Source organism: Stigmatopora argus, chromosome 21 (genome assembly GCF_051989625.1).
Source record: "Stigmatopora argus isolate UIUO_Sarg chromosome 21, RoL_Sarg_1.0, whole genome shotgun sequence".
NCBI classification, from domain to species: domain Eukaryota; kingdom Metazoa; phylum Chordata; class Actinopteri; order Syngnathiformes; family Syngnathidae; genus Stigmatopora; species Stigmatopora argus.
The window spans coordinates 11,403,072-11,424,000 of record NC_135407.1 but is presented as its reverse complement, the minus strand read 5'-3'; the positions used below and the strand labels follow the sequence as shown (position 1 = coordinate 11,424,000).

The 20,929-nt window shown below is 43.4% G+C and overlaps 1 protein-coding gene across 6 annotated transcripts in view; it reads left to right on the top strand.

The window, feature by feature from the left end:
* gabbr1b (gamma-aminobutyric acid (GABA) B receptor, 1b) overlaps positions 1 to 20,929 on the top strand; it is a 129,306-nt gene that overhangs the window by 24,905 nt on the left and 83,472 nt on the right. For 5 of the 6 annotated variants that reach the window (XM_077590958.1, XM_077590962.1, XM_077590961.1 and 2 more), the window contains 4 exons: positions 3,130 to 3,231; positions 11,334 to 11,399; positions 17,338 to 17,529; positions 20,605 to 20,850. In XM_077590958.1, coding sequence (XP_077447084.1) covers positions 3,130 to 3,231; positions 11,334 to 11,399; positions 17,338 to 17,529; positions 20,605 to 20,850 — 606 coding nt within the window. The remainder of the gene's footprint in view (positions 1 to 3,129; positions 3,232 to 11,333; positions 11,400 to 17,337; positions 17,530 to 20,604; positions 20,851 to 20,929) is intronic. The other variant, XM_077590959.1, reaches the window with a different exon arrangement.

Below are 20,929 nucleotides of genomic sequence, written 5' to 3'. Positions count from 1 at the left end.
TTACAATTTTTCAAAGTCTAATTCATCATCATCAAACAACTGATTCCATTCTTCTTGAGTTATTTTTTTCTAAATGTGAGCACCGGCCAATAGAACGGAGTCTGGCGCCCCATATGGCAGACAAAGACAGGTTGTACATTGCCCATTGAAACGGCTGCTGAGGGCAGTTTTTCACCAGGATTTGGTCAGAAAAGCGAAGACCTCGTTTATCAAGCGCATCTGAGCTTTTTTTTGGTACAACATTTTGCGCGTTACACTCAAATAAATACGGTAAGTCATTTTAGAATTAAAGATCATATTTAGAATGAAAGTTGCACTAACTGGTTAGAGTAATCCCTCGAATTTCGTAGAAAATGTAGACCATACATTACCGCGATAATCGAAAAACCATAAAGTAGGATCACCCCTATTATTACAACCAGAGGTAAGATCGGTCCGAAAAAATCCGGCCTGACCCGACCCGGCCCGTGGCTATCAGAGCCCAGCCCGGCCCTAGCTCGGCTAATTAACTTGATTTGCAGGACCGAGCCCGAAGCAAACCTAAAATTTAAGATATTATTTGTGAGGACTCGGGACTCCCAAGTCGGGAGGAGGAGGCGTGATTTATGATAACAAATGAGTCTTTTGTAATCGAAATCCAAGTTAAACAAGGCTGTATAAACATTTACCGTATTTTCACGACTATAAGGCGCACTTAAAAGTCTTAAATTTTCTCCAAAATAGACAGCGCACCTTATAATCCAGTGTGCTTTATATATGAAAAAAACCCTAAAATGTGTCATTCATTGAGGGTGCGCCTTATAATGTGGTGCGCCTTATAGTCGTGAAAATACGGTATATCTCTAGCATATTCAACAATCAATTTGAAGCTTTTCCACACCTCAATCTTACCGGTGCGTGTTTGTCTTTCCCGTCCTGTCTTTAGTTTTTCCTTAACTTCTTTCTCCAAGTCAAAATAGATGTTAATTAATGTGGCATGCGCAGAGCATGCTAGCTCTGCGGCACCAATTGCAATTACATTACAGTGCCTTCTCTGTTTTATCCAAATTATTTATTTTATATTCCCTAGTTTAGTATCCACACATCGTTTTAGTATACATTTCTAAAAACATATATATTTTTTAAAAGTCCGCGTGGGATGTCGTTATACTTTTTTTTCACCGAGAGAGAAGTCCGGCACGACCCGACCCGAACCCGGACTAATGATTGACATTTTAGGCCCGAATCGGGTTTGGGCTCGGCCTGAAGATCTCACCTCTTATTACTACTATACTATATGTTTTCATGCCTATTCAAAAATACAAGTACACAAGTATAATTATCACAAAGTGTACTTATTATAAATGTTTCAGTTATAGGCAAATGAAAAGACTGTAATGTGTATCTAAATAATATAATATAATCTATATATTAAAAAAAGGGCACCCCGGTGGAGCGAGTGGTTACCGCGTCGGCCTTACATTGGGGGACATGGGTTCAAATCCAGATCAGTCTGTCTGTGTGGCGGTTGCATCTTCTCCTGTGTGCGTTTTCTCCGGGTATTCCGGTTTCCTCCCACATTCCAAAGATATGCATGGTAGGCTGATTGGACACTCTAGAATGCCCCTAGGTAGGAGTGTGAGCGTGAACGGTTGTTTGTCTCCTTGTGCCCTGCGATTGGCTGGCCAGCAATTCTGGGTGTCCCCCGCCTCTGGCCCGAAGTCAGCTAGGATAGGCTCCAGCACCCCCCGCGACCCTAGTGAGAATAAAGCGGTTCAGAAAATGAGATGAGATGAGACTATAACTTAAAATCCTGTAGATATACGAATTAAATTATTCCTTAAAATGGTTACAATCAATAATATTCCGCCACCATAACACACTATTACACAAGAACTGTGATGCAACATTATTTTGGGCTGAACAATATTGGGAAAAAAATGAATTTTTGGGTCTTTGCAATATATTGTGCTAAATATTTCAAAATTATAAATGAAAGCTTTTTTTACTAGAAGATTTTAATACCTCTTTTTGTGAAGACTTTGGTTCACTCACCATGATCACATTGTATTCAAATAATACCGTTCAATTCAGGCTAAGGGTAGATCAGGTCGCATATTTTTATAAATAAAATCACAATCTTTATTTTATCACAATGCTTATTTCTGTGTTCCAAACCACTCTGGAAGATAGTTTTGTGTGCCGTGTGAAATTATCTCCGAAAAATTCTTAAATTCTAAAATTCCAAGAGATTAGTTGTAGTTATATTACAAGATTCGAGTCATAATACTACAATTAATAAGTCATGCATTATAATACTACAAAATTTAAATTGTAAATTACAAGAGAAAATTCGTAATATATAATAAATACACGGACAAGGGTTAACTGAGACATGGGGTCTAAACACACCTACAGACAAGACAATTATTAACACCTGGGTCACACGAGGAAAGGTAAGCAAACTATTGGCCACTAAACCGGACCCTCTCAATGCCATGCCTGTGCCTAGATATTCTGTCCATAAAAGTTATGAACAGAATCGATGACATAGGGCAGCCCTGGTGGAGTCCAACCTCCCCTGGAAACGGATCCGACTTACTGCCGGCTGTGCGGACCAGACTCTGACACCGGTCAGATAGGGACCGGACCCCGCATGGACCAAAATTTCCTTGTAGCCACCTGGAAGTCGTTCTCCATGGCCTCACCAAACTCCTCCCATGCCTGGGTATTTGCCTTGGAAACAACCAGAGCCACGTGCCGCATGGCCACCCGGCACCCGTCAGCTGCCTCCGGAGTTGTGTGGGCCGAAAAGGCCCGATAGGCCCCCTTTTTCAGCGTGACGGCATCCTTTACCCTCGGTGTCCACCAGCAGGTTCTGGGGTTCCCGCTACCACCTTGCGCCTCAGCAATAGAGGCGCGAAACATGGTCCACTCAGAATCAATGTCCCCTGCCTCTTCTCGTACATGAGAGAAACTCTGTCGGAGGTGGGAATTGAAACTCCTTCAACATGACGCCTGTGTATGAATGAGGTGTGAATTTATTGTCTTAGCATAGATTTAGTGAGCTATTACTTACTAAGTATCTTCTGTCAATGTACCTCTTTCAGTTTTCTGTGTTACTATTTCGTTGTTCTGTGTGTTTGACAGACCCTGGATGATCTGGAAGAGAGGGTGAAAGAGGCTGGGATTGAAATAAGCGTTCGTCAAAGTTTCCTAACTGATCCTGCTGTGGCTGTCAAAAACCTCAAGGTGCCTCAAACTCATAATTGTTTTAACATAAAACTCGTAGAGTTCATTTAGTGTTACAAATTTGCCACATAGGTGGTATGACTTGAGTGGTTTGCACGTCGGCCTCACGGCTCTGGGGTCCTGGGTTCGAATCCAGGTCTGTCGACCTGTGTGTGATCGCGATCTCCTCCGGGATGCTATGTCCCCGGTGAAAGTCGCACAAAACCTTAATTCAGTGCTGTTAACCGATGTTTAATAATTCTAAACAGTAAAAGCTGAATTTAAAGTCATGTTTTGACGAATAACCTGTAAAAAGACACTCAAAACACATGAAAAGAGTGCACAAATTGAGAGATCCTGTGACCGCTGTTCGTGCTGGCGCCGCTATCTTGGGAAAAAATGGCTTTTGGCTTTTCTTCTTTGTCACCTTGCAGTTTCCTGCATGTCAATTCTAATTTGTGTGCATATAAGCCATACCCTCGATTCAGTCATCATTTTTTTTAGCAACAAATATGGCGTATTGCCGAGAAAATACGGAAGTTTTAATGTCAATAAGTTTGACTTATTAAAAACGAAAGAAATGATTTACGAAAAAATACTTTAAAAGACTAAATACTCTGGGGCTGTTCACACTAAGAAGGTTATGCAGTAATCCGCTCAGATTAAGTTAAAAATGTGCCCCTCATTCAAACGGTGGCTGTCTTTTGGCGGGGCAGAGGTACAACATTTCTTCAAAACCAGTGTGGCAGCTGATTGAAGAGATGGAATAGTATGTTGCAAATACATTGCTTTCTGAAATGTCAGAAAACCCATTATCCAGTGATATCGCCAAATGCTATTATGCTTCTAAAAAATAGATACTTGAAATCTTTCACTTCTTCCCTTTTATGAATGACTACCTTCTAGCAATGTTTGTAGTTAGGCAATAGATAGGTTTAGGTACGTGTGGGGTGTGTATGTATGTGTGGTCCTGAATTGTATTTACTGTATATTTGTGTATAGAAATAGTATAATAAAAGCATGTGTCATTTATTTGGGTTTAGAAACTTAATTGCTTTCGGTTGGCACATATCATATGAAATTGTATATTCAGGTATTTTAAGGCTATATTTGTTCTGTTGGTGATTGACCTCCCCGACAAACACTGTGCGTTCGCTTTGTTCTTGTCATGTTTAGTTTGGGAATTTGGTGGAGGTGTGTGCGTGTCTCCCTTGTGTGTGCTGTCTCGGTGATGTGTGTCCCTTTTCGCTCCCGTTCCTTATGTGACCAGGTGTGTTGGATTGATAGTTATCCCTTGTGCGTCTATTTATACGTTGCGTCCTGGTATGTCTGGCTGTTGGAGTATTGCTTGTGATTGGTCATGTTGTCTCCCTGTCAGTTTCCTATGCCCGTTAGGTTTGTTTCTTTATTGATTGAAGTCCTAAGTTTGTATGGCTTTTCTGTTAGTTCTTATTAAAACATTTAGTTTTGTGCACCAGCACTCCAGTCTCGTTTTACTTCCTGCATATTTGGGTCCGATCGCACCGCACACCCGAGGCGATTTATGACAGTTCCAACCACTGTTGAATTGAACTGAGTGCTTTATATTTGTATGATGAGATTAAAAATCTCACGACGAAGTGCACAATAACAACAACAGCAAACTGAGAAAAATAATCAGTAAATAATAACTAGTAATACATAAATTATCAATGAATAAGTAATGAATAATAAATAAATACATATTCTCTATTACATACTCTCTAATACATACTCTAATTATTAGAGTCTAATACATACTCTCTAATACATACTCTCTCTCATTTTCTCAACCGCTTTATCCTTATTAGGGTCACGGGGGTGCTGGAGCCTATCCCAGCTGACTACGGGCCAGAGGCGGGGGGCAGTACCCTGAATTGGTGGCCAAGTGATCTCAGGGCACAAGGAGACGGACAACCATGCACACTCACACCAAATACCTAGGAGCAATTAAGAGAGTCCAATCAGCCGACCATGCATATTTTTGGAAAGTGGGAGGAAACCGGAGTACCCAGAGGAAACCCACACAGGCCTTGGGAAAACATGCAAACTCCACACAGGAGGACCGACCTGGATTTGAACCCAATTTGAACTTGATAACTCTTCCTTCATTGATTTTCAAGTCTAATCCTTGTGATTAGCTAATGTTTACCTTTACCGGTCCTCGGACGATTCACCGAAAGATGTTTCGATGACGGACAGTTCGGCAAACGGACGTTTGGCCGAACGGACGTTTCGCCCCGTCGCGGGATTCACACGCTCGCCCCGGCCCCGGATCGTGTGTGTACATGTTTTTCAACCTCAGCCCGCGGGCCATATGCGGCCCATCAGGTTTTTTAATCCGGCCCGCCGCCGGCGTTGTCCAAATTATAGTAAAAATGACCTCATTCATTCCCCTTTGCCCGGCAATACCGCTCATCTCAATTAAAGACTGCTCTCTTTTGTTGAATAATAATATGTTCTTAATGTTGAAAGTAAATTTGAAAATACATTTTCACCTTCAATTGTGTCTTTTTTCTTATATTTCAATCCCCAGGTTTGATAAATTACATTGCGTGTCCAAATGCTGTCAAATTTTAGTATCCATTCTGGTCCGCAAGTCATAAAGTTTGCCCACCCCTGGTATAGACAAACTTTCCTCTTTTATTAAAAAGAAGACAAAACAAATTCACAGATGGTGTTTTTATATATTTGCTTTGTCTTCTTTTTAATAAAATTGTCAAAAAATAGTCTGTAATTCTATTACAGGTACAACTGTGGGAAACAGAATTGGCTCTCTTATTTTTATAGAAGAAAACAAAAATTAAAAAACAATACAGGAAGTAATTCATTCTGACTTTTAACCAAGTTATTCAATTTATTCAGTGTTTAGCAATTTTATATGAGCAAACTTGAGTTTCTTCCAGAGATTAATCTGAGTTAAATAAGGCTCAATGAACACCACTTCAAAATATAGTACAATGTTTTTCTCTCCTGGTCATCCTTGGATTATTCTATTTCTGTTATTAGAGCTCTATCTAGTGGATATTTTAGTGCTTTAATAAAAACACCATCTGTGAATTTGCTTTGTCTTCTTTTTAATAAAAGAGGCAAGTTTGTCTATACCAGGGGTAGGCAAACTTTTTGAATGGCAGCTAATTGATAATGTGTTTAATTTGGGACAATAATAGGATAAAAGAGGTACCTTTGTCTATACCAGGGGTGGGCAAACTTTTTGACTTGCGGGCCAGAATGGATACTAAAATTTGACAGCATTTGGATACGCAATGTAATTTATCAAACCTGGGGATTGAAATATAAGAAAAAATACACAATTGAAGGTGAAAATTTATTTTCAAATTTACTTTCAACATTAAGAACATATTATTATTCAACAAAAGAGAGCAGTCTTTAATTGAGAGTGAGAAGCGGTATTGCAGAGCAAAGGGGAATGAATGAGGTCATTTTTACTATAATTTGGACAACGCCGGCGGGCTGGATTAAAAAGCCTAACGGGCCGTGTACGTCCCGTGGGCCGAGGTTGAAAAACATGTACACACACGATCCGGGGGCGGGGCGAGCGCCCGAATCCCGCGACGGCGAAACGTCCGTTCGGCCAACCGTCCGGTCGGCGAAATGTCCGTTTGGCCAAACGTCCGGTCGGCCAAACGTCCGTTCGGCAAACTGTCCGTTGGCCAAATGTCCGTCGGCGAAACGTCTTTCAGCGAATCATCCGGTCACAATGTTTACCTTATCTGATTGAAATAATTACACCAATTTCAAAAACTTAAGTCCATTCATTTATATTATCAACTGTATTATAATTTCTTAATGTAGTAATTTTAATTTTTCCAAATCATGACAGCAGACTGTTGATGTACAGGTAGGTGTTTTTTCCCTGCTTGGCATTGCTGCCTGTCGCACCTCCTCCAGCGCCCACGGGTCAGCTGCAGGGTCATCAGCCAGGAACCACCGTTCATTGGATGTTTCGCTCCTTTAATCCTGGAACATCTCCTGGTGGCAGCGCATTGACAGAGATGTCTCCCTGTCACCCCCTGGAGCTGATAGCTGTTGTCTCCTGCAGCCATTGTTGGGGTTAGCTTTTGTTTCCCCAGCTCCTGTCCTTCCTCCTAAGACAGAGCCAAAAGCTGCCTTTCTCTGCCTCCTCTGCCAGCTCTTTCATGGCCTTCCTCAGGCTGCCTCCAGACACCCCTGCGCCCCTCAGGAGGGGTGTTGTTGACAGCCCGACGTAGCCTCGGCAGCCAACCTTGACTGGGTCGCTAGTGCACTTCCAGCCAATTTCCTGGCACTCAGCTGCCAGCTCCAAGTATTTGGCCTTCTTGCGCTCGAAGGTCGGCTCAATCCCCTCCTCTGATGGAAGACATGGACCTTTTCTTTTTCTTTTCTTTTTTCCCCCTTTTGGCCTACGAAGACCCAAATGCTGTGTTTTTTTTTTAAATTTGATTTCAAAGTGAAATGGACTAGTAGGGCTGTATAGAAATATATTCTGTTAGCTCTATGAGGTGCACTGCTCTTGCCTTGGAGGACCATACCACATTGTCTGGGCGGAGTGATGTGGTGATGATCTCTGGGGAATCGGAGCTGCCTGTTATGGTCAACACTCATGTCCCACTCCATGGGAAAAGGGCCTTAGTGTCTTTCTTGGCCTGGTGTGTCTCTTTCCCCCCTTCCATGACAAAGCTGGTGTGGATCTCTGCTGGTGGTGAATTTTTACTGCTCTGTCGGCATCTCTCCAGTAATCCAGCTAATTTCCCCAGGACCTTATCATGGCGCCATCTGTAGCACCCCTGAGAAAGTGCAGTCTTGCAGCCTGACAAGATGAGCTGGAGGCTAGCGTTGGGAGCATTGCAAAGTGCGCAGCTTACCTCTTTCCCGAACCATTGGTGGAGGTTACGAGGACAGGGAAGCGTGTTGTACGTTGTGTGAATGAAGAAGCTGATCCTTGCCTGCGGAAACTTCCACAGGTCGGACAAACTGATATTTCGGTGACAACTCCCTCCCAGGTTGTCCAGCTTCCTTGTCGGCCCTGCGACACGGCCTTCACCTTGTAGCACTCTTCCCCCATCCTTGTCACCTCCACCACCACCATCTCCTTCCTCTCCTTACAGTTAGCTCTGGACCAGAATCGCGGAGCTTCTCCCCATCCTAGCCCTGCTCTTCCTGCCTGAACTCTGCCCATGATCTCCTGATGCTGCTGTCTATTGATGGCTTGGTCAACCTCTGCCTGGGCGTTCCACCTCCGGCCAATGGGAACCGTTATGTTGGGGTTCCTTACTGACTGGTCAGTGGACTCTCTTAGCTCGAGAACCAGCCTAGACTTCTCTTGCCTGTAGCCCAGCCTGATAGACTGCAGTTGCAGTTGCAGTGCATTCCTTCCAAAGAGGCCTCTTTCGGAAAGCCAGCGTGGTAGGGTTAGGGTCTTCCTGATGAATGAACTGGCTTTTCCATCCAGCTTGCTCACAGTGGATGAGGAGATCTTGCTTATTGTCAAGGGCCACATTACCCTTCTGTAGACTATGAACTGGTAGCACCAGACCTTGAACTTTCCGAGGAGTTAGCTCTGGTCAATCCTTGACAGCCCATCACTAAGTTGTCTCATGATGGTGCTCTCAATCTGTTTATCAGACACCTGCGGTGTACTGCCACCCTAGACTTCTGATGGGTTGCTCAGAGAGGAGGGGGATTCTTTCTCCCCCGACAATAAAGGTGGTATTGTCATTTCTGACTCCTCTTCTGAGTGACAGACTATGATATTTGGATGGTTTGATCTTCATCCTGGCCCACGATGTCAACTCGTCCATCCTCTTCAGCAGTCAAGATGTGCATGCTGCTGTCTGAAAGAGGTTGGTGACATCATCCATGTAGCTCCTCAATAGGGTAATCTCTGGCCAGATGGTAATTTGATTCCTCCAACCATTTGTCTTGCTTCTAAGAGGATTACCTCAACGACTGCCAAAAAGAAGATTGGAGACATGGCGCACCCCATTGCAATTCCCACTCCTAGCCGCTGCCACCCGGTGGTAAATTCGTGGATGGCAAAGCTCATCTGCAGGTCGCAGAAGTACAATGCTACCAGCTTCTTGATGCTGGTAGGCATGTGGAAGAACTCCAAGGGGTAACTGATCAGCAGGTGTGGGACAGATCCATAAGCATTGGCGAGATCGAGCCAAATGACGTGCAGGTCGTTCTTCTCCCGCTTGGCCAACTGGATCTGGTCCCAGATCATGACAAAATGCTCAATGCACCCTGTAAAGCCCGGGATTCCTGCTTTTTGGCAGTTGGTATCGATGTAGCCATTCTCTAGAAGGTAGGTGGACATCCTTCTCGCTAACACCATGAAGAAGATCTTCCCCTCTACGTACAGCAGGGCGATGCTTCTGAATTGGCCTATTTCTTTGGAATTCGCTTCCTTCGGGATAAAGACCACTACAGCCCTTTGCCAGTCCGATGGAATGAGCTGCTTCTTCCAGGCAGTTCTCATTTGGTACCAGAGTAGCTCTAATACCTGGGGGCAGTTTTTATATTACTTATAGGGGACTCCATTAGGGTCCGGTGCTGATGAGGACCTTGCCTTCTTTACTGCTTGCCTAACTTCGCTGAGCTTGGGGGGCATGATGTTAAACTCAGCCGTCGGTGGTGAGGGCCGGGGTATGTACCCTGGTTTTCCTAGTGGGACGTCTCTTAGTTCATCGCTGTACTTCCTTCTGACATGCTGTTCCATTTGCTCCCTGGTGGTCTCGACCTTTCCGAACTTCTTATCCTCCAGCAGTTGTCTGGCGTGCTTGAAGGGGTACTTGTAGAAGCTGGCTCGCTCTTCCTGTATCTGTTTGCTACGCTTGCGGATGTGTTCAGCTCTGCGAAGCCTGAATAGTCTTTGCCTGATGTCTTCCCACAGAACTTTCAGGCCCTCTCTCTCTGACTCGGTTGCCTTCCTCCAGTTCTTGCTGAGTTGTCGGCGTCTTTGCATGAGTTGGGCGATCTCCTGTCACTTTTATCATTTATTTTGAGATTCAGAAGGCGGTTTGGAATGTATGCACGTTATAATCGAATAAATATGATACTTCTGTTCTGGAGATGCAGAGGTCAGGATGATGTTTTTAGGAAGTGACCGAGGAAGCAAGGTGAAGGTATCCTACAGGGGGTGCTCAATAACAGGTCCTGAGAAGCAAGAGGAAGATTATTAGCCAAAGGAATCACAGAAATCAAATTAAAAAAATGAAACAACTGACTAGTTGATCGAGCGACGTGGTGGTGCATTCACTACGCTCTTAAAAGAGGCTGATGATGATTGATTTCAGCTTTGGCCCCACCACCCGTCTGACCTACAATCAAATTGAAATCCTTAGACCTGCTTCAAGAGATGCAGGTATCAGGGAAAGGGGTTGATGCCCTAACATACATAATAAAGACCGACCATCCTTTGATCGAACCCAGAACCGTGAAGCTGACGGACTATCCATCGGGTCACCCAGTTTTTAATTAAGATTAAATATATATTTTGTGTTATTTCTATGAAATCTTCCAAAAAGTAAGTTTGAATAACTGAATTGCAATGCAATGTGACGTTATGGCATGAATTTGGCACCAGTGCGCTGTCACAGTCAATTTATCTGCAACGACTTTGCTGCAATGTAAAAAGAAAGTTCTGTATCCATACTATATGCAGAAATGCATATTTTTTCTGTTTACTTAACTCTTCACTGAAAGTGAAAGAAAACTGTCATTCCTATACTGCCTCCTTTGTCCTCCACCTGTCACCCTACATTTGCTTTTTCATTTTTGCACACAAAAATGTGTGTGAGTGTTTGCGCACACACTCACACGCACGTACACACACGCACACACGCACACACGCACACACGCGCACGCGGACACACACGCGTACACACCCTTAAGAATGACCTTGGCATGAGCCTAGATTTATTGAGCAGGATAAATTAGTTATTGGAATAGAAACCATGGCAACAGCACTATTATCACTAGTGAATAGAAGGTCTACAGATTTACTGGTGACTGTTGTGTTATCCACAGTGTGAGTGAGGCCTGTTAGGTTCCTTCTCATGTGTAGCCGCTGGAGGTGACTGTTTTTCTTTTTCTCTTTCAAGCGTCAGGATGCCCGAATCATTGTTGGCCTCTTCTATGAGACTGAAGCCAGGAAAGTCTTTTGCGAGGTGATATATTCTTTCTTCATTTCTTTTTACACTGCATATTCATTGATATTGTCAGATTGTGCTTGAAAAAAAATGAAAATTTTGAGTCTCACAATCAATGTTCCCTCTAATTTTTCGTTGGTCTGAGCAGAAAGTCAACCTCCCTGAGCGCACTGAGTACCAGTGTGAGCGACATCATCGGTACTCGGATGATTCGCCTAAAGACGTTTCGCCGACGGACGTTTGACAGACGGGCAGGTCGCCGAATGGACGTTCCGCCGAACGTTCATTCGGCCGAACGGAGGTTTCGCCGAAACGGGATTCGCGCGCTCGCCCCGCCCCCGGATCGTGTGTGTACAAGTTTTTCAACCTCGGCCCGCGGGCCATATACGGCCCGTTAGGATTTTTAATCCGGCCCGCCGCCGGTGTTGTCCAAATTATAGTAAAAATCAATGTTAGTCTACCATCAATGGCAGCCCGGGAATAAGCACTCTTGGGCGGGCAGATGTAGCAGAACCGAGCCGTAAAATGACAGCAATCGGGTCAAATCCATCCTAAAACAGCATTTAATGATTAAATACAAATACTGGAGCTCTTTGGACATTAGAACCGAGCCCAGGGAAGTGAATTCCTTGGTAAAATGTCGTGATGATATCGCGATGGAGGCAAAAAAACGTCTATATACGTCCATTCGCCAAACGGCTCAAAATGCTCTCAAATTCGGTCAAATCCAGCCGAAAACAGCGTTTAATGATTAAATACAAATACTGGAGCTCTTTGGACATTAGAACCGAGCCCATCATGAAGAAAGGGGTAAAAAAAAAAAAAAAAAAAAAAAAAAAAAAAAAAAAAAAAAAAAAAAAAAAATCCGTTTTTTTTTTTTTTTTACTGCGCGCCATAGGATTTCTTCTGCGCAGAGAAGACGAGAGTAGTGCGCAATTGCGCACGCGCGCAGCTTAGAGGGAACAGTGCTCACAATACAGTACTGCACAGATTACTGTGGTATTTATTTCATTTTTAGGTTGTTCTATACTAACTGTCTCAATGATGAGCAAGGCATACTGGATGTGGTTAGCATCTCTGCTTCACAATTATGTGTTCACTCTCAGCCAGCTCCAGTCATTCTGTGGATTTACTCCAGATACGTTGGCTTCCTCTCATATCCCCAAAACATCGATAATTGGCTGATTGGAAAATCCAAATTGTCTGTAGATGTAAGTGTGTGCATAAATGTGTTGTTGTCCAAATGTACGCTTTGATTGGCTGGCAAACCTTTCAGGGTGTATCCCGCCTCTTGTCCATTGTTAGTTAGGATAAGCTCCACCACCCCCATGACCCTTAAGTGGATCAGAAGATGAATGAACAAATGATGAACAGCAAATTGTTTTCTATATCGCTCGTGTTGTTGTTGTCATTTTATTCCATGTTCTCTAACGTAAAACAAGCCAAAGGACAAATGGGATACAGTAATCCCTCGAATATAAGGTAGACCAGACATGGTCGGGATAATTGGAACTTGGAAAAGATAGTAGCGGAGCAAATTGTGGATCACATTAACAGCAGTCTATACACCCTTAACCGGCTGTAATTCAGCTTTAGAAAACATCATTCTACCCAAATGGCGGTTTGCTTCTTTCTAGAAAACATAAAATCAAAACTAGATAAAGGCCGGGTCATTGGTGTGGTCTTCATTTATCTCGAAAAGGCATTTGAAACCATCAACCACCAGATACTGCTGACTAAACTATCTAATTTTAATTTCTCACCAAGCACGGTAAATTGGATTGAATCATACTCATATGTAAGATCACAGGTCATCAGTACACAAAACACAAAATCAACTTTGTCAGATTTTGCTTGAAAAAAATATTAAATTTTGAGTCTCACAAGACAGTACTGCACAGATTACTGTGGTATTTATTTCATTTTTAGGTTGTTCTATACTAACTGTCTCAATGATGAGCAAGGCATGACCTTGGTCAATGCTAGGCCCACTGCTCTTCATTCTCTATATAAATGATCTGCTAAGCTGCTGTCCTTCAACTGTCACCTGCCAAATGTATGTCGATGATGCCGTCCTATATGTCCACGCGAAAGACAAAAAACATGCTGCACAGGAACTCACAGATGCAATGACGAGCGTCAATAACTGGCTTGAAAAATCTCAACTGCACTTAAAGAAATCTAAGACTGTCTGTATGTACTTCTCAAAAAAGTGACAAATAACAGCAACCCCAACATTTTTTTCCAAGGAAAAACTATGAAGGTAGTCAAGGAATTTAAATACCTAGGAATCACTCTTGACTATCAACTTGCCTTCAAATGACAGATAAAAAACACACAAGATAAAATTAAATTCAATTTGTCCAATTTTAGGTTCATTAGCAATAATCTGACACCTGAGTCAGCAAAATTATATTTTGACACAATGATCATATCACACATGACTTACTGCCTAACAAGTTGGTCATCGGCCTTCAAAACAACACTAAAACCAATTGAAACCATTTATAAGCAGGATCTGAATGTATTGGACAGAAAGCCAAAAACGCACCACCAATGTCAGATATTAAAGAAACTCGTTTGCCTGAACTGGAACAATACTGTTAAATATGTAGATGCCACCTTAGTCTACAAAATCTTCCAACACAAAGCCCCTCCTCCACTGCAAGATTTTGTAAAAAAAAAAAATCCAACACAGCAACAAAGGCTGGCTCTAGAGGTGACTGTGTAGTACCTTCAATAAGAGTGCTTTCAGCCAAAGCACCTTCTCTGCCTGCGTTGCACATAACTGGAACTGAATACCAATTAACATACATGAACTCCGGTCTCTGTACCTCTTCGCCAATCATCTTAAAACCTGGCTGTTAGACGAACAAAATTGCGATCACGACGCTGTCTAAAATTGTGCTTCATGTGTTTGTATGTGTCTAGTGTGTGTCATTGTTTATCTTGTACCCACACAGGGGACTAAAGATGGAAATTAGCCCACGGCTACAATCTTACATATTTACAATAAATCAATCAATATATAATCGAAAAACTACCCCTGCCCTAGACTGGTCGTCAGTCAGCCATAAGGCACACAAAGAGCAGCCGCTCTGCTGCTGCTGATCGGGTGAAAGTGTTATGATCGCGCCGAGACGTCGTGGCGCGGTCAGAGGGATTGGGACCCAGTAGCGGGGAAGCAGGAGGGGATGAGGCGTATTGTGCTCATGATAATAACTTTAATGACTCAAAAAGCCTTACAAAATAACAAGGACTTGTACATCCCAAAACGAAACAAAACCAAAGCATGGAGAACAGTACCTTTGCAGCGATGTATGCAGTATCACACAGTATGATCCGTCAATGAATACCAATTCAGTCGTGTTTAAATACACACATCCGGAAGTAATCATGAATCACTCGCAGCTGCTCGAACCTAACGGCAAGCCAGGAGGGACAAATGAGCTGCTCCTGACAGTACCTCCCCTCTAAGGCGTCTTAATGCTGAATGTCCATGAGAAGAGAAAAGCAGGCAGGAACGGCGGGTGGGAGCTGGTGACGAGGCGTCGGGGTGGCCGATCTGGCGGGCGTCCGCGCCGGCCCGAGACGAGGCGTGGGAGTGGCCGGCCCGGCGGGCATCCGCGCCGGCCTGAGACTAGGCGAGGAAGTGGCCGGTCCGGCGGGCATCCGCGCCGGCCCGAGACGAGGCGTAGGAGAGGCCAATCTGGCGGGCGTCCGCGCCGGCCGGTGACGAGGCGTAGGTCAGGCCGATCCGGCGGGCTTCCGCGCCGGCCCGAGACGAGGCGTAGGAGAGGCCGATCCAGCGGGCGTCCACGCCGGCATTTGGAGAGTGGAAGTAGCCGGTCCGGTGGGCACCCCCGCTGGCCTTTTAAGTGCTGGCCAAGCCCCCTGCCCTTAACAGACACCAGAATCTTAGAAAGGTCGTCGGGCAACTTACCCTGGCTGCTCGGGGGGCTGGCGACCCCCTCGTCCAGGGGCCCCGGAGAGACGCCACCGCTGCCGACCCCCACGTCCAGGGGGCCCGGAGAGTCGCCGCCGACCCCCTCGTCCAGGAGGCCCGGAGAGTTGCCGCCGCCGCCGACCCCCTCGTCCAGGGGGCCCGTAGAGTCGCCGCCACCGCCGACCCCCCTCGTCCAGGGGGCATAATACTACCACCACCATGCTTGACGGTAGGCATGGTGTACTTGGGGTTAAAGGCCTCACCTTTTCTCCTCCAAACATATTGCTGGGCATTGTGGCCAAACAGCTCGATTTTGGTTTCGTCTGACCACAGATCTTTCCTCCAGAAGGTCTTATCTTTGTCCATGTGATCAGCAGCAAACTTCCGTCGAGCCTTAAGGTGCCGCTTTTGGAGCAAGGGCTTCCTTCTTGCACGGCAGCCTCTCAGTCCATGGAGATGCAAAACACGCTTGGCTGTGGACACTGACACCTGTGTTCCAGTAGCTTCTAATTCTTGGCAGATCTGTTTTTTGGTGATTCTCGGTTGAATCTTCACCCTTCTGACCAATTTTCTCACAGCAGCAGGTGATAGCTTGCGTTTTCTTCCTGATCGTGGCAGTGACAAAACAGTGCCATGCACTGTATACTTACAAACAATTGTTTGCACTGTTGCTCTTGGGACCTGCAGCTGCTTTGAAATGGCTCCAAGTGACTTTCCTGACTTGTTCAAGTCAAGGATTCGCTTTTTCAGATCCATGCTGAGCTCCTTTGACTTTCCCATTGTAGCGTTTGTGGGCGTTTGCATCCAATGAGCCCTATTTAAATGGCTTCAGAGAAGTCACCAGCTATAGTCACTCAATCACTCGCAAGAAGTTAAGAGGCCATGCTATGAAGCTCATTTCTTTGACACAACTTTCTAAGTCACCAAAAATGCTAATTCATGTTGCTGTATGTATATTTTTGACCCAGCAGATTTGATCACTTTTTCTGTTAACCCATAATAAAGTCATAAAAGAACCAAACTTCATAAATGTTTTTTTGTGACCAAGAAGTATATGTTCCAATCACTCTATCAGAGAAAAATCAGAGTTGTAGAAATAACTAGAAACTCAAGAAAGCCATGACATAATGTTCTTCATAAGTGTATGTAAACTTTTGACCACAACTGTATATGGCAGATGCGGCCGCCCGTGGTGTTGAGGTTCACTCGCCTAACTTCTGTGAGGTCAGGGGCGGACTGGATTCCCGCTGTTGGCGGTATGATTGTGAGCGTATATGGTCATTTGTCTCTCTGTGTGCCCTACGGCTGACTCGAACCAGTCTTGGCTGTAGTTTCTGTTTCGCCCAAAGTCATCTGGAATAGTTCTCCGGCAACACCCACAACCCTTACAACGATCTGCGGTACGGAAGATGAATGAATGAATACTGTCAAAATGATGGGAGAGTAGTACAGAGTGATTTATGATTATGGTCTCCTGAGATAATCATCTGAGACTGACGGTGAACTGTTTGCAGCTGGGACACTTCACTATGGACTATCACCAGGCTGCAGCAGTATCACCTGAAGATGCGATACACACAGTGTAATACAGTAGAAGTGGTCGTCTGTAGACTAGCATATGTCATGTTGTTGGTTTAAACAAAAATAGTTAAGGCTAGTTCAACAGCGTCTCTGCTGATTAGAAACAGTAGTGCACTCCATCTTGCTTGAAACTAAACTCACTACCATTTGATTAATCAACAATAAGTTCCAATTATCTTCCTTTGGTATAAATCTTCTGTTTACAGTATATTAGTAAGTGAAACATTTTTAAAATTGGTAGTAAGAGTCTCATTTAAAAAAGTCCCTTTTCCTCAGGAGTATAACAATATTCACTATACATAGAAAACAATAAAATATTGTATTTCTTATTGCTCGCCACTTTTCTTTCCCTACAAAAACATAAAGGGTGCATATCCATCACAATTTTTCTGACTTTAATTGCTATAATGTTACATTCTTCCATCGCAGGTCTACAAGGAAAAGCTGTATGGGAAAAAATATGTGTGGTTCCTTATCGGTTGGTACGCTGACAACTGGTTTAAAATCAATGACCCATCCATAAACTGCACAGTGGAGCAAATGACAGAAGCCGTAGAAGGTCATGTGACCACTGAGATTGTCATGCTTAACCCGGAGACCATACGAGGAGCCTCCAATTTGGTAAGACATGGGTAGGTAATAAAGTTGCTTAACAGGATTAAAAACAGGGTCACTGTTGAGGTTTTGTTTGCAGTCATCTACTGTGCATGTCTGTTCTAGTTATAAATAAAGGGAAAAAGTATGCTTATGCAGTACATTTCAACAGTATAGTAATTAATACCTTGACATACGAGTGCCCCGACATATGAGAAATTTGAGATACGAGTAAAATTCCGAGCAAATATTTGCCTTGAGATATGAGAGAAATGTTGAGATACGAGCATACAGACAGCCACATCTCCGTGTAAAGATCTCTACGAGCACTGGGTGAAGCGCTGCATTTTTTCCATGTTTTTTTTTTGCGTTAGTCAGTGCAGAATTAAGAGAAACACAATAGGTCCAAAGCAAGCCGGTTTAATGAAGTGTAGTGCGAAGAAAAGCCGTATGATGACATTCGAGATTAAGCACAAAATAACCAAAAAACATGAACGCCGTGTACGCATGACGGAGTTGACTTGCCAATACATATGGAGAATCAGGAAGTTCGTCTCGAAAGCCGCGGTGGAATACATTAACCTCTTTGCCATGGTAATTGCATAAGAAAGTTTATTTTTAGTGTAACGTAAGATTAAAACGTTTTTAAAGTGTGTGCGAATGGGAATCTAAGTTTATTTAAGTTAAATTTAAAGTTTATATTATGTTACAAGCGCATCCTTCTCTCTCTCTCTCTCTCTCTCTTTCTCTCTCTCTCTCTTTCTCTCTCTCTCTCCCATCCGCAAACTCAACGTTTTATGGACTAATGTCTCAATTTATTATTTAACACCATAACCACTAGTTATTTGTTACTCTGTTAGTAGATGGTGAATTACAACCAATACAAATATGTTTTTCCATTGTAATATCCTGTTTTTGTGTTTTTTCAGAGTGTTGGAACGAATTAATTTGTATTTAGTTCATTTCAATGGGAAACGTTGATTTGAGATACGAATAAATCGACATATGAGCTCAGGCCCGGAACGCATTAAGCTCGTATCTCAAGGTATGAGTGTAGTACGACAAAGCGGACGGCTTTCGGCACTGGTAGAACGGGCTCTTGCCCCCATCTGGCGGACAAGCACAAGTATTTCTCCCAATATAACTGCTGTGGAGGGAACTATTTCAGCGGCGCAAGGCACATTTTCACAGGGAGATTTGGCCATTATATCCATTTTAAGACATTAATAAATCATTTTCTCTACTTTTTGTTTTTCTCACATCTTTCATACAAAATTGGGACACTTTAACCAGTTTTAAAGGGTTTAGTTGCCAGTTGTGTGAGGACCGTGGAACGAATTTGAGAATTTACATATAAAGAACTGCTCTACTTACGAAATGTTCAAGTTACGAAAAAAGTTCTGGAACCAATCAATTCCGTAAGTAGAGGTACGACCGTATATTTAATTTTGAGAGTGTAAAAAAATCCTTTAAATCAAGAGGTTGTTTTTTTCTGGTATTTTGCTATTATAATGAATTGTTTTAAGAAATGCATTTAGTAGTTTGTTTTTTTGTGACAGTCCTGTGCGCAAAATAAAATGAACATACAGTGCCGTGAAAAAGTATTTGCCCCTTCCTGATTTCTGTTTTTTGCATATTTATCACACACACAGGTTTCAGACCATCAAATCAATTTTCGTATGACACAGAGACAACCCAAGGAAAGAGAAAATTCTGTTTTTAAATGATAATTTGATTTACCAAGGCAGAAAAAATTCCAAACTTGTCAGGCCATCTGCGAAAAAGTAATTGCCCCCAAAGTGAAGTAGGCTACAAGATCAGATCATCATGCCAAAATCCAAAGAAATTAAAAAAAAGACATTTGAAAAAAAGTGATGGACATCTTTCAGTCTGGAAAAGGTTACAAAGCCATTTCCAAGGCTTTGGGGCTCCAGAGAACCAGTGTCAGAGGCATTATCTACAAATGGAGAGAACTGGGAACAGTGGCAAACCGTGATGGTCTGGGGCTGCTTTGCTGCCTCAGGGACAGGACGACTTGATGTAATTGCTGTCTACCAACATGTATCTCTTCTACACCATTCAAAAAAAGAAAGAAATATGATGATGTTATTTCACTTTCACACTTTAAATATTTAATGTGGTTGCAAAACTATGCACACACCTCCATAACTGTGTATGTGTCTCATCTCATTTTCTGAACTGCTTTATCCTTATTAGGGTCGCGGGGGGTGCTGGAGCATATTCCAGCTGACTCCGGGCCAGAGGTGGGGGACACCCTTAATTGGTGGCCAGACGATCGCAAGGCACAAGGAGACGGACAACCATGCACACTCACACCCATACCAATTAGCCTACCATGCATGTTTTTGGAATGTGGGAGGAAACCGGAGTACCCGGAGGAAACCCACGCAGGCCCGGGGAGAATGTGCAAACTCCACACAGGTGGACGTGACCTGGATTTGAACCCAGGACCCCAGACCCGTGAGGCCGACGCGCTAACCACTCGCTCCAACGGGCCGCCCCTGTTTATAAGTGTACGTTCTATTTTGTAGTTATAGAGTCAGTGAGACATGATTATCATGCTCATATACCTGTTGTTATGAAAGTGTACACATACATTCTTACATCTATCCTCATAGAGTTCAATATTCATTAAAATGACAACCTTGATATAGAATTGTTTAATAATCTCTGACATCGAGGCCCGGTCGTTCTAGATCATGGTTGTTCAAACTTTTTTGCTCCAACATCAACTTTTCAGGGAGTTAACCTGATGCAATCTACCTTTTTTCTAGGCTCTGACAAAGCGCAGCAGTTACGTATGCGAGGTTTATCAACATATATGGGAGTGGGAGGGAACCGGGGTGAAATCCAATCCTAATTCATGCAATAACTGCAGATATGCCAAATTCATAATAGCATTGCTAAGGGAACCGACAGACTGAATCAAATGTTGTTGTTGTGCGATCTACCAGTCGTACCTTAGCAATCTACTGGTAGATCGCGATGAACGTATTGAGCCCTCCTGTTCTAGATCATTGAAAAGAATGCAGTAAATACCTAAACTCTAATTTATTTTACTGTGCTCACCTTTTATTGCAGACCTCTCAGGAATTTCTTGACCAATTGATGTCAAAGTTGGGTGGTAAAAACTCAGAAGAAACTGGGGGGTTTCAGGAAGCCCCCCTAGCTTATGATGCTGTGTGGGCTCTTGCACTGGCTCTCAACAAAACTGTGGGCCCATTAAAGGCAAAGGGTCGGTGTTTGGAAGATTTCAATTACAACAACCGAGATATAACAGCTGAAATCTACCGTGCCCTAAACACCAGCTCTTTCGAAGGAGTTTCAGTAAGTACAAAAATCCCAAGAGAAAATTAGAACATGATGAGGGATGGGAGTGAGTGAGGGATAAGGAACGAAATATTAT